Source organism: Hyla sarda, chromosome 3 (assembly GCF_029499605.1).
Source record: "Hyla sarda isolate aHylSar1 chromosome 3, aHylSar1.hap1, whole genome shotgun sequence".
NCBI classification, from domain to species: Eukaryota; Metazoa; Chordata; class Amphibia; order Anura; family Hylidae; genus Hyla; species Hyla sarda.
The window spans coordinates 162,840,128-162,853,955 of NC_079191.1; the positions used below are offsets into that span (position 1 = coordinate 162,840,128).

Genomic DNA, 13,828 nt, shown 5'->3' on the forward strand with positions numbered 1-13,828 from the left:
CCAGGCCCAGCGTGTCCTGGACCCCAGCGTGTGGGTACGAAGGAACAAATCCAACAAGCCCCCACAGGGCTCATGTGGCCGTGAGATTTAGGTGAAACGTCTCCATTGCCCTGACCGGCCATTGTTTCCAAGACTTCTCGCCAAGGCAAACCAAGTGAAGAAGACACCGTCGTGACCTGCACACATGGTATGCTGAAGGGCCACTGAGACTTGTCCGGGCAGTGGAGGCTTAAGACCCAGTGGAGGATGTGGAGGCGGAGTAGCACACTGTCGCAGGATCAACGGGCTGACAGAGTGTAGCAGGAAGAAGCATTGAATACACACCAGGGCTTCAGAATCCCAAAGAAAAAACAACCATTTTAAAAATAATTTTAAGAATATTTAGGACAGCGGGTGCTACCTATATGTGGCCTGAATGACACAGCCTGGAGTTGGCTGATGCATGAGTACACACTAGGGCTTCACAATCCCTCCAAAAAAACACAACAATTGTAGAAATTTACGAAGAAGACTTATGGATAGCGGGTGCTATCTATGAGAAAATTTGAAATTCCCAGACCCAGGCCCAGCAGCACCGTCAATAAACCATATATTGCCTGAATGACACAGGCTGGAGTTGGCTGATGCATGAGTACGCACCAAAGCTTCACTAATAAAAAAGTCTCTCTCTCTCTCTCTCTTTATAAAGTAAAAAAGCAGAGTTCATCCCTCTGCGTATTTTTTTTTTTTTTTTTTATTTTACTTAAAAAATCACAATCGTTCAATGGTGTAATGGTTATTATTGTGGAAAATTCAAGTTTATTACTGTGATATATATATATATCAGAAAATTTGAAAAAAACTGTACCCAAGAGTGTTTAATAACCCCATACATTGCACCATAAATGTTGAAATTTAAATTAAGCATGTATGTATGTATTTCATAAATTCTAAAATTAAAGGCCCAAGCCCAGAAGCATCATGAAGTCAAGTAGTTCCTGAAAGACACAGGAGCAGTCAGGAGTAGGCATCAGCAGTACCCAAGAGGTTTTAATAACCCCTTATATTGCACCATCACTCACGAGATCGAGCAATAACAGGGGTGTTATGCCCTCAGATATCCGGGGCTGCACGCGCGCTACACTGAACGGACCAGTGTGTGTCTATCTTTCACCGACAGGTGCGGATAACCCGCTGAACCCCCTTCACGATAGGGATCCGGGATTGCAATTATTTGCCAGGAAAGAAGAAACTAAGTGCCGGTCATAAGCTCAGGTCCATTAAGTCCCTGCCCTTTGTACACACCGCATGTCTCTACTACCGATTTGATGGTTTAGTGAGGTCCTCGGATCGGCCCCGGCGGGGTAGGAGAAGACCCTAGCAGAGCGCCAATAATTTAAAGATCATTGTTGAAATTTGCATTAAGCATGTATTTAGCTACTGCAAAACATCCAAAAATTGAAGGCCCAAGGCTTGAGGCATCAGGGAGGCAAGTAGTTCCCGAAAGACACGGAATGAGTCAGGAGCAGTCATTTGCAGTACCCAAGAGGGTTTCATAACCATCCCCTTACATTTAAAGATAAATGTTGAAATTTGCAATAAACATGTATTTAGCTACTGCTAAACATCCAAAAATTGAAGGCCCAAGGCCTGAGGGCAGGGAGGCAAGTAGTTCCTGAAAGACACAGGATGAGCCAGGAGCAGGCAATCGCAGTACCCAAGAGGGTTTCCTAACTAACCCCTTACATTTAAAGATGAATGTTGAAATTTGCATTAAGCATATATTTAGCTACTGCTAAACATCCAAAAATTGAAGGCCCAAGGCCTGAGGGCAGGGAGGTAAGTAGTTCCTGAAAGACACAGAATGAGTATGGAGCAGACATTCACAGTACCCAAGAGGGTTTCATAACCCCTTACATTTAAAGATCAATGTTGACATTTGCATTAAGCACATATTTAGCTACTGCTAAACATCCAAAAATGAAAGGCCCAAGGCCAGAAGCATCAGTGAGGCAAGTAGTTCCTGAAAGACACAGGATGAGCAAGGAGCAGGCAATCGCAGTACCAAAGAGGGTTTCATAACCCTAATTGATAACCCAAGAGGGTTTCATAACCAACCATAATTGAGAAATGTTGGTGTAGCAGCATGGTCAATCTACTCTGAGGTATCTGGCATTGGTGGCTGGAAATCCAGGCTGATCCATCACTTACTCATCTTGACAAACGTCAGTCTCTCCACATTTTTGGTGGACAGACGAGTTCGCCTTGGGGTGACTATGGTCCCGGCCGCACTAAACACCCGCTCTGAATGCACACTACTGGCTGGGCAGGACAGCTTTTCTGGGGCAAACTCTGCTAGTTGTGGCCATAAATCAAGTTTGGCTGCCCAGAAGTCCAGTGGATCTTCAATGGTTGTTGGCATGGTCATGTCAAGGTATACCACCACCTGCTGGTTCAGGTCCTGCTCCATGTCTACCTGCTGCTGATGAGTTGCTTCACTATGCGGGTGAAGAAAGCTACTCATCAGCAACTGTAGACTCAGGCTACTGCTGATAGAGGTGGTACTGCTCCTCCCACCCCTCCCCTCCTCAGCAGCCATGGCAGTGGAAGGTGAGCGTAAGGGCCCCCCAAGCCACACATGCGAGTGGATGGACCATGTGGCCGATAGGCATCAGCCAACTGACTACGTAGAATCTCTCTATAGTAGGTTAGTTTGTCCACCTCTCAGTGGGTGTAAAAAAGGCCCCCATTTTGGGACGGTAGCAAGGATCTAATAAGGTGGAGATCCAGAAGTCATCCCGCTGACGAATTTTAACAATTCGGGGGTCACTACGCAAGCAACTGAGCATGCATCATGCCATTTGCGCCAGTGACTCGGAGGGACTACCTGCCTCCATCTCCACTGCATACTGCCACGGTGTGTCTGGGTCCTCTGTCTCAAATTCCTCATAACCCTCCAGCTCCTCTGGCTGCTCCTGCTCCTCCTCTCCTGTCTGAAGACTGAACACCAGCCATCTCATCCAACCTAAACTGTGCTCCGCTCTGCCCCTTATCATCCTCCTCCTCCAGGTCAGCCCCCACAGGGCTCATGTAGCCTTGAGATGTAGGCGCAACGTCTCCATTGCCGTGACCAGCCATGGTTTCAATCATTTGTTGAAGGAAATGTAGGAGTGGAATTACATCGTTCATGGCATAATCCAGGAGACTCACAAATAATGTGGCTTCCTCAAAGGGCCTCAGCAAACGGCAGGTGTCACGTATGAGCTGCCACTGGTTCACATTGAAGTTACACATACTCGGATTTCTTTACGAATGAACTTTAGCAGTTCCTCTCCTGTGTGACTCCGTTCGCCAAGGCAAACCATGCCCTACACACATGGTACGATGAAGAGCCACGGAGATTTGAATGTGCAGTGGAGGCCGAGGACACGGTGGAGGATGAGGAGGCCGCGTCGCACACTGTAACAGGACCAACTGCATGGGAGCGAGAGTGTGGAGGAGGAAGCGGTGTGACCTGTCAAAGTTGCTGCTGTGGTATTTAGGCCTCTGCCACTCCTCTGTGCACGTCCTGGCACTTCTCTGCCTGACTTACTTAGTGCATTTATGAGAGTATTACAATACGCTACACTACTCTTTAAACAGTAGTTGTCTAGAACAGCAGCAGCAGATTACTTATGGCTGTCCTTTCACAGTATGTAGGCCCTTGACAGATTAACAGGTACTAGATGGTACAATACTTGGATGTACCTAAGCGGTATGCACTGATGAGGGCAGTAATATGCCTAACTATTAGCAGAAAAAAATAGTATTTTTGTAAAACACCAGCCGGTGGATACTATTGCTTGGACTTTGACGGTATGGAGCACCTTGACAGCTTAACAGGTACTAAATGGTACAATACTTGGATGTACCTATGCGGTATGCACTGATGAGGGCTGTAATATGCCTAACTATTAGCTGAATAAAAATGGTACAATACTTGGATGTACCTATGCGGTATGCACTGATGAGGGCAGTAATATGCCTAACTATTAGCAGAAAAAAATCTGTATTTTTGTAAAACACCAGCCGGTGGATACTGTTGTTTGGACTTTGACGGTTTGGAGCACCATAACAGCTTAACAGGTACTAAATGGTACAATACTTGGATGTACCTATGCGGTATGCACTGATGAGGGCAGTTATATATGCATAACTATACACAGGAAAAACTTTTTTTTTTTTAAACAGCCGGTGAATAGTATTGTTTTGACTTGCACAGTATGTAGCCAGCCCCTTGAAAGATTAACAGGTACAAAATGGTACAAGTGCGCTACAGTCCACTGAACAATCACGTATTTCTAAACAGCAGCAGGACCCAACAGTGCAGCACCACAAAAAAAAATAAAAAAAAATAAATCCAGGGATTAAACCCTAAATTGCACTCTGTCACACAATTCTGAGCAGCGGAAGATTTGTGAAGAAAATAAAAATAAACTCAATTGGGCTGAACAATGAGGAGATAAGATGCTTCAGAAAGTTCAGGCAGCTTGGAGATCTGTATGAGGCAGCTGACAGCTATCTGCCCCTCTCTGCTGCAATGCTCAATAACGTGAATAGGAGGTTTAACTATCAATGATCCTTCTCAATGTTAACAGCAAAGCACTCCGCACTCCTGCCTTTCCCTAATGCTGATGTGACTAGCAGTTGCAGTGTAACGCTGTGGTATGAGCTATTCACACACACGCAGTCCCGTCCTCTCCATCTGAGTGCATAGATGATATGAAGAGAGGCAAGATGGCCGCCCATTATATAGGGCGTGTGACATCACAGGCGTCAGTGAACACTGATAGGCTGCATCTCACATGTGATTCAGGGTCAGCCCACCTACCTTCATTCCCGCCGCTGTTTCCCGCCCTCCCATAATCCCCTGCCCCATGTACTCACATGTGGATCCGCCATCTTAGGTCTCCAATAGCTTGGAACGCTGTAAAATGGAGTTTAATGAAGCGATTCGCGCGATAGAATCACGGCGATATTCGTATTCGTTGCATATCAAATTTTTCATGAAATTCGTAACGAATTTGTGTTCGTCAACTTCGATTCGCTCATCTCCAATGGCGTCCATCCGGGTACAGCAGCCACCATGAGGGATATCATAACATCATAGGTAAGGGTTTCTCGCATCGACTGGGACCTCTGTGTTGTAATATCTTCTAGGCTATGACAGTGTAATCCTTAACTTGGAACTCTATTTGCTACAACTTGGTGGCTCCTCTTTGAATGGACTCTCATCCTTAGTCCACTCTGTATTTACAGATTGGGGTTTTTGGTCCTTGGGTGCCCAGACTTGGGACATTATCGTTATCTGTATCCATATACGGCCATTCCTACAGGTCTCATTATTTTTGTGTGTACCATCTCTTGTCTCATCAAGCAACTATAAATTATTGGTTGGGATATTATCGTGCCACACCCACAAACATACTTTATGGCCATTATTGTCCTCTTGTCTTCCTATCCAATATATGATTACGTTATTGTTGATATCTGTCAATGTACCTTTTTACACATTGTCTGTTATAATCCTGGACCAAAAACAACCTCTTTCTTATTCTTTATGACTGACTGACCATCTTTGACCCACTCACGCTGTGCCTACTCATCTTAATTGTGCATCTAACATCATGTATTAACCCTGTATTGTGCCCACTAACTATGTCATCTAACATTTATGTGTTTACTAATTGCATTATCTAATATCTTCATTGTGTTTGTTATATTTCATTGACCTCCTCTTGTTCCCTGATGAGCCCCACGAACTATCAGGTGAAATGCGTTGGTTAGAGAGGCTAGCTAATAGATTACCAACTCTATGTTAGTTTTCTTCCCCTTCCCCCATCCACACTTAGTTTAGGAGTTTCCATCCTGGATAGGTAGAAACTCTAGTGTAGAAATTCATCTGTACCCTTTTTCCCCCATCCTTCTTTATCTATTATATGTATGTATTGTAATTTGGGCACTATTTCTAAGTAAATATTATTTTCTATAATCTTGGTTTGTTTAATTGGTGTTCTTTCAAATTATAATATACTCAATCATACACACCAAAGGGCCCTATTTCATCATTCTGGTTTTGGGGTACCAGTTATCTATTACCTACTCAAGTGTTTCCAGTTCCTGACATGGACAGAGGTATCAGCAGAGAGCACTGTGAACGTGACAGAAAAGAAAACAAAAAAGGAAAGATTTTCCTCTGAAGTATACAGCCACTAAATAGTACTGGAAGGATTAAGATTTTTTAATAGAACTCATTTACAAATCTGTTTAACTTTCTGGCACCAGTTGATTTAAAAAAAATTTAAAAATTAAAAAAATAAAAATGTTTCACCGGAGTACCCATTTAAGCTATTACAGAGTATTGCAGAGGTGCTTGTATATGCCTTTTTCTTACTTGTTTTAGCTAATGTTGTATCTATGATAGGCTCTATGTTGGATGAATATCCATCTCCATATTCTTTCCGATTGTCTTAAAGAGGTTTTAACTAGAATAATTTTCTTTTTAAAATGAGCAAACCAGGTTAAACCAGTAAAATAAGGATGGTTCCTTGTACTTATCCCCCACTGCTACCATTCTAATGCTTTGCTGGGTCTTGCTGATCCCCACTTCCTAGTCTTGTGTGACGTTGCTTACTAGGCAATTACTGGAGGAGGCAGGGTCTTAATATAACATTTTAATAAATGTAGTCAAGCAATGTTGTATTAAAAAGTGTTTATTTTTTAGTTTTCAGGATATGATATGTTTCACTTCTTCTAATAATCTACATTGGAGCCCATTGCTTGAAGCAATGACAAGTTGTCACTCACTTATCAAATTGGATGGAAAATTACACGGTGATCCATTAGACATGAAGATGTTTGATGGTACAGGTTGGGTAAGTTTCAAATAAAAAACTATAATATATGTTTACATTGGGCCTATTCCATAAGGTATCTGGACAATTCTAGCAGCCACATACTTTTGCCACATTGTTAAAGGGGTACTCCGGTGGAAAACAAATGTTTTCAAATCAACTGGTGCCCGAAAGTTAAACAGATTTGTAAATTACTTCTATTTAAAATATTCAATCCTTCCAGTACTTATCAGCTTCGGTATACTCCAGAAGAAGTTAAGTTGTTCTTTCCAGTTTGACCACAGTGCTCTCTGCTGACACCTCTGTTTGTGTCAGGAACTGTCCAGAGTAGAAGAAAATCCCCATAGCAAACCTCTCTTGCTCTAGACAGATCCTGACACAGACAGACATTTCAGCAGAGAGCACTGTGGTCAGACAGAAAATAACTATACAACTTCCTCTGGAGCATACAGTAGCTGATAAATACTGGAAGGCTTAAAGGGGTGCTCCGGTGGAAAACCTTTTTTTATTTATTTTTTAATAAACTGGTGCCAGAAAGTTAAACAGATTTGTAAATTACTTATTACTTCTATTAAAAAATCTTAATCCTTCCAGTACTTATTAGCTGCTGAATACTACAGAGGAAATTATCTTCTTTTTGGAACACAGTGCTCTCTGCTGACATCGCAAGCACAGTGCTCTCTGCTGACATCTCTGCTGTCCATTTTAGGAACTGTCTAGAGCAGCATATGTTTTCTATGGGGATTTTCTCCTACTCTGGACAGTTCTTAAAATGGACAGAGATGTCAGCAGAGAGCACTGTGGTCATGATGTCAGCAGAGAGCTCTGTGTTCCAAAAATAAAATAATTTCCTCTCTAGTATTCAGCAGCTAATAAGTACAGGATTAATATTTTTTAATAGAAGTCATTTACAAATCTGTTTAACTTTCTGGCATCAGTTGATAAAAAAAAAAAAAAGTTTTTCACCGGAGTACCCCTTTAAGATTTTTAAATAGAAATAATTCACAAATCTGTTTAACCTTGCTCCAGTGGATTTTAATTTTTTTTCCACCAGTGTACCCCTTTAAGTCAATATTGTGTGTGTTGGTTTTCTTATTGAAAATCTGGCAGGCATTGAATATTTTATATACCACAGTGCAAAACACTGCAAAACTATATTTATAGTATACTACATTTCAGTGTGTGTTTGTTGGTAATACATGTTTATCAGAATTAGCTCTGCATGATATAGTTGTTTTTTCTACTCTTAAATGTACTTTTATGATAATTTAACTTATGTTATCTTATGTAAAGCTCCACCTGTTTTGGCTGCACTGGATTTACTCAAAATTCACTGGCCCTAAGGCTGCCGATGCACCAAGCACAGAAATCAAGCCATCTCACAGCTGGCTTACATTTCTGTGCCAATTTACGCAAGTGTGCAGGTATAAATTGTGTTGAAGCCATGCCACCCTCCATGTGAAGACATGCCCCATTCCTGCCCCCTTGGCATAAAAGGCATATATTATGAAAAAAAAAATTCTGCAAATGTTCGATATAACAGTATACACCATTCAGACAGATTCATAAATCTACTCCTTTGAATTGATCAAATGTATTTAAAATAAGATAAGGCAACTTAACAAATAGGTCTGACAAAATTATATTGCAATTTTTTTTTTTTTTTTTAATAGCTCATACAAAAAAAAAGTAGTGGTTAAAGACTAGAAAACTTAAGTTGCAAAAATATTGTTGCAAAAGTGCTCACAGCCTGTTAGGTGTACCTGGCACTTCAGGTATCTTTTCAGGGTAAGCAGTCCTGTGTGTAAAAAGGAGGAGTTCCTCTATTTGTGGCCATTATATAACTTGTATATAGTTTTTTAACCAAATGATAACCCTGTAGAAAGATCCTGCTCCTCTGTACCTTTATAGTACAATGTAAGAAGGAGCAGTAGCATGGGGGACATTATAGGGCACTGTTGAGCAGTATGAGCTGTGAATTAAGTAATGGGGTGTTATCTGATACTTACCATAATCACAAGTCTAGTTGCAGTCTCTCTGCTTCTGTCTCTCATCAGCCACTCCTCCCCTTCTCTCCCCTTCCCTCACCATAGACTTTTATGCCAAGTCCTCCCATAATGCCTCTAATTCTGGAATAATTTGCCAACCTCCTGACAAATGTTTAAAATATTATTTGTTAGCGTCTGATGGACATTTCCATTATAACTCATCTTACTGCCAGCAGTGAGGAAATACATAACTTAGTATTGAACTGGAACCTTGTGAAAACTGGCTGCATATATTTTAGTGTTGAATACCATTTTAATATAAGAAGACATTTCTTCTTTGAAACAGGAGCTTGAAGATTGTAAGGTGACCATCAAAGAAGAAGATGATTTATTAAATAACAGCACAATGGTAAAACCTGGGCCTAATGCTGCGGAGGTAAGTCTAGTGAATTTTCTGTTTTCCTGTTACTTTAATTTGTTGTGTAACTTGAACAGCCCTATCAGATGAGCCTAGTATTGGGTAAAAGAGCATTATTAAGAACTATCATTTCTGAGAAATGGTCTACCGTATATGCTCGAGTATAAGCCGAGTTTTTCAGCACAATTTTTCAGCCGAAATCTGTCCGGGCATGCTGGGAGTTGTAGTTTTGCAACATCTGGAGGTCCGAAGGTTGAAGACCACTGATGAAGGGATTGACAGGCGGTGATGATGAAGGGGGGCGGGGTGAGGGGGGGGGGGATGATGACGAAGGCCGCAGTGGTCTTTAACCTGTGGACCACCAGAGGTTTCAAAACTACAACTTCCAGCATGCCTGGACAGCCGATGGCTGTCCGGGCATGCTGGGAGTTGTAGTTTTGCAACATCTGGAAGTCCGCAGGTTGAAGACTACTGATGAAGGGATTGACAGGCGGTGATGATGAAGGGGGGGATGATGACAGGGGTCTGGATGATGACGGGGGTCTGGATGATTTCATGGGGGGATGATGTATTTCCCACCCTAGGCTTATAGGCGAGTCAATAACTTTTCCGGGGTAAAATTAGGGGCCTCGGGTTATATTTGGGTTGGCTTATACTCGAGTATATACAGTATGTATAAGGGCCAGCAATCATCCAAAAAACAATCCAAACGTGTTTGCTGACTGATTCAATCTTTTGTACAGCCAATAAAAATGCTGTTATCAACCGCACATCACCCATGATTCTTGGGGGCCACACGAATGACCCAGCCATGTAAAGATTCCATTTTTTCTTCCCATCACCCTATTTAAATGGCTTTAACATATTATATGTTGTTTTCATCAGGTTTATATATTGAGCTTTGACTAAAACAGGGAGAAGGAGACTGGGAACCTGTAGTGTTCTTAATGGGATACTCCTACTGTAATACCTATATTGGCTGCCAACAGGATAACAAGATTGTCCTAAAAAAAAGACCATCTTGTCCATTTAGTTTTCCCATATGTTAGTTCCACAAATATTATAATGGAATATGTTACCAAAAAATGGGCAACTGATATTGTTTTTATGTTAAAGTGTTAACTCCTTAAGGACTTAGCCCATTTTCACCTTCAAGGAGTACGGTGCCAAAACTGGTGCCAGAAAGTTAAACAGATGTGTAAATTACTTCTATTACAAATTCTTAATCCTTCTAGTACAGCTTCTGTATACAGCTTCTGTATACTCCACTGGAAATTTTCTTTTTGAATTTCCTTTCTGTCTGAGCTCAGTGCTCTCTGCTGATACCTCTGTCCATTTAGGAACTGTCCAGAGTAGGAGCCAACACCCATAGGCAACCTATCCTGCTCTGGACAGTTCCTGACATGGACCGAGGTATCAGCCGAGAGCTCTGTGGTCAGACAGAAAGGAAATTCAAAAAGAAAATAACTTCCTGTGAAGCATACAGCAGCTGATAAGTACTGAAAGGGTTAAGATTTTATAAATAGAAGCAATTTACAAATCAATGTAACTTTCTGGCACCAGTTGATTTAAAAAAAAAAAAAAAACAGTGGAGTACCCCTTTAAAAAGTTTAGAGAGGCCTGTAATTTTCATCATAGGTATACCTCAACTATGAGAGACATAAAGAGAAAATGAAAAATTCCATAAAATCACAATGTGTGATTTTTAAAGAATTTATTAGCAAAATATGGTTGAAAATAAGAATTTGGTCACCTACAAACAAGAAAAATTTCTGGCTCTCACAGACCTGTATTTTCTTCTTTAAAGGGGTTCTCCGGTACTTTCACATCTTTTCCCCTATCCAAAGGATAGGGGATAAGATGCCTGATTGCGGGAGTACTGCCGCTGGGGACCCCCGGGATCATGCACCGGGCACCCCGTTTGTAATCAGTCCCCGGAGCGTGTTCGCTCCGGGACTGATTACAGGCGACCACCAGACCGGCGGCGTGTGACGTCACGCCTCCGCCCCCGTGTGACGTCATGCTCCGACCCTCAATGCAAGCCTACGGGAGGGGGCGTGATAGCTGCCACGCCTTTTTATCACGCCTGATGAAAGGATCATTAATATCCTGAAACGCGTTGTCTGATGTAAAGAATAAAAGATTCAAACAGACACCTACCTGCCTCTTGAGAACCTGTCTGCAACAGAGCGATTCCAAGCTTCCGATTTTCCCTTCTCCTTCCACTGTACATATGTCAGGGGCAGCATTATTTGCTCAGGAGACTGGGGTAAGAAACTGTTTCATTGTGAAGCATTCTGGATTCTGGTCCTCAATACTAACCCATCATATGGACTTAAAGGGTATTCCTATCTTATTAATCATGTCTCTATGTGTAGAGCATGGAGGCATACACAGGTTAGCAATTGGCAATTGACAGCTAGTAGTCACGGTTCCCATTAACCAACTCTGCTTTAAAAACAGTGGTGACATCATTCCGTGTGGCCGGAGCTCCTGAGCTAGGGAACATCAGGCTCCCTGCTCTAGCGCTCAGCATATTCATCATATCTAACAGCTGCAGACATAGTAGACATAATAAAGTATATTTCCTATGGCACTAGTTTATATAGTGTGTTATATGTACAAAAAATAGAAGTGTATCCGGCACCACTACTATTAGTTGTCATTCGACATGGACTTGCGGGAGCCGCTTGCCATTAGTGTAGGTGCCACCTGTACCTATATCAGCATGAGAGGTGCTCACATTTAGGGTATATAGCTCCAAATACAGTCCAATCAAGAGAAAACGAATCATGAAGCACTCACCCGTAAAATGCTGTAAAATCTTCAGACTTTATTCCATATAGGTGCAATGAACAAACAGGTACAGGAGCACAGGGAGCGTTGCGGAACAGGTGAGGCGGGGATGCTCAGGTGGGCGGCGACATGTTTCACGCTCTGTGGTGCTTTGTCTGGCCCGTAATTGGAGTATATTATACAGTATGTACTATAGATATTTATTCTACCTACGTAGGAGATGCAAAGTGGGTCAATTACAGTATGCTCAGTCTTGTTGTCTGGTTATATATGACAGAGATGTGCTATTGTAATGTAAGTATTTTTATTTTAGTGTGGTCTCTGACCTTTCCCAGCATTCTATGGGGCCAGAGACAATATGTCACAAGTCACATGGTCTCTAGGGGAGAGTGACTATGCTGCAATGGGTGGGTGGATAGCAGGGTGGAAGGGATTTACTAAAGTAATGCACACTCCCTTGAAGACCCTGTGACTTATGACATATTAGCCCTCACTTACTAAGGTAATCCCGTCACTTTTTGTCGGGTTGTGCGACTAAAATTGTGTCGCACAGCTCGTGCGACACTTTATGCAACACATTTTACTGACGTAAACCAGCATCTCTCCGAGTGATTTTTAAACCCAACAAAAGGGGTGTGTTCCCGACAAAACTAAAAAATCACTCCGAGTGTGTGAGAAAATACACATAAAAACTTGTGAGTTTATTGAAACCAAAACCCTACACCTTTGAGCAGTCGGTAAAGTAATTAAAATGGAGTGTTTATGTTGAAAACCTTTTTATAGACCTTTGTATGTAATTTAAACCAATTTTTTGGAAATTTATTTAATTATATCTGTTAATTACCTATTTTTATTACTGATTAACCTTTTATTTTATAATTAAAATTTGTACATAATACATTATGATCAGGATTATATTTACTGTAATCTAATATTTTTTTTAATGTTTTTTTCAATTACAATTCAACAGGTTTCATTGTATATTACAACCAAAAATACGTTTATCAAGGCAGCCCCAACTATTAAAAAAAAAAAAATAAAATTCTCAATCATGGCCATTCCCTTTCACACAATTTATCGTGCAATACAAATTTCAACCAGTGCGACACAAAATGAAATTGACGTGCAACAGATTAGTAAATCAGAGAGAAAAATACACTCCATTCTTAGTAAATAAATAAAGATAAACATTTCATTCTTAGTAAATGAGGGCTATTGTCTTTGGCAGCATGGAAAGCTGGATAAGGGCAGAGACCACAGTTACTTGTTTAGGTCATGAGAAAGAGCCTATGGGCAGGGATCAAAATTCATTGGCATGTTTTATAATATATTTTAATGGAACCAACAAAGGGAAAATGCGTTTATATGGATCAAAAGTTATACTTTATTAAAGAATTTGAACACACAATTCATGGACATAAGACATACCGTATATACTTGAGTAAAAGCCGACACAAATATAAGCTGAGGCCCCTAATTTAACCCCAAAAGCCAAGGAAAAGTTATTGACTCGACTATAAGCCTACAGTGAGAAATACATCATCACCCTGTCATCATTCGGACCCCCGTCATCATCTCCCCTTCATCATCACCGCCTGTCAATCCCTTCATCAGTGGTCTTCAACCTGCGGACCTCCAGATGTTGCAAAACTACAACTCCCAGCATGCCCAGACAGCCATCGGCTGTCCGGGCATGCTGGGAGTTGTAGTTTTGAAACATCTGGAGGTCCGCAGGTTGAAGACCACTGCAGCCT

General features: G+C 41.5%; 1 protein-coding gene across 1 annotated transcript in view; it reads left to right on the forward strand.

The window, feature by feature from the left end:
• Positions 1-13,828, forward strand: part of LOC130361841 (probable cation-transporting ATPase 13A4) — a 214,070-nt gene that overhangs the window by 114,973 nt on the left and 85,269 nt on the right. The window contains exons 14-15 of the mRNA XM_056565407.1: positions 6,743-6,893; positions 9,207-9,296. Coding sequence (XP_056421382.1) covers positions 6,743-6,893; positions 9,207-9,296 — 241 coding nt within the window. The remainder of the gene's footprint in view (positions 1-6,742; positions 6,894-9,206; positions 9,297-13,828) is intronic.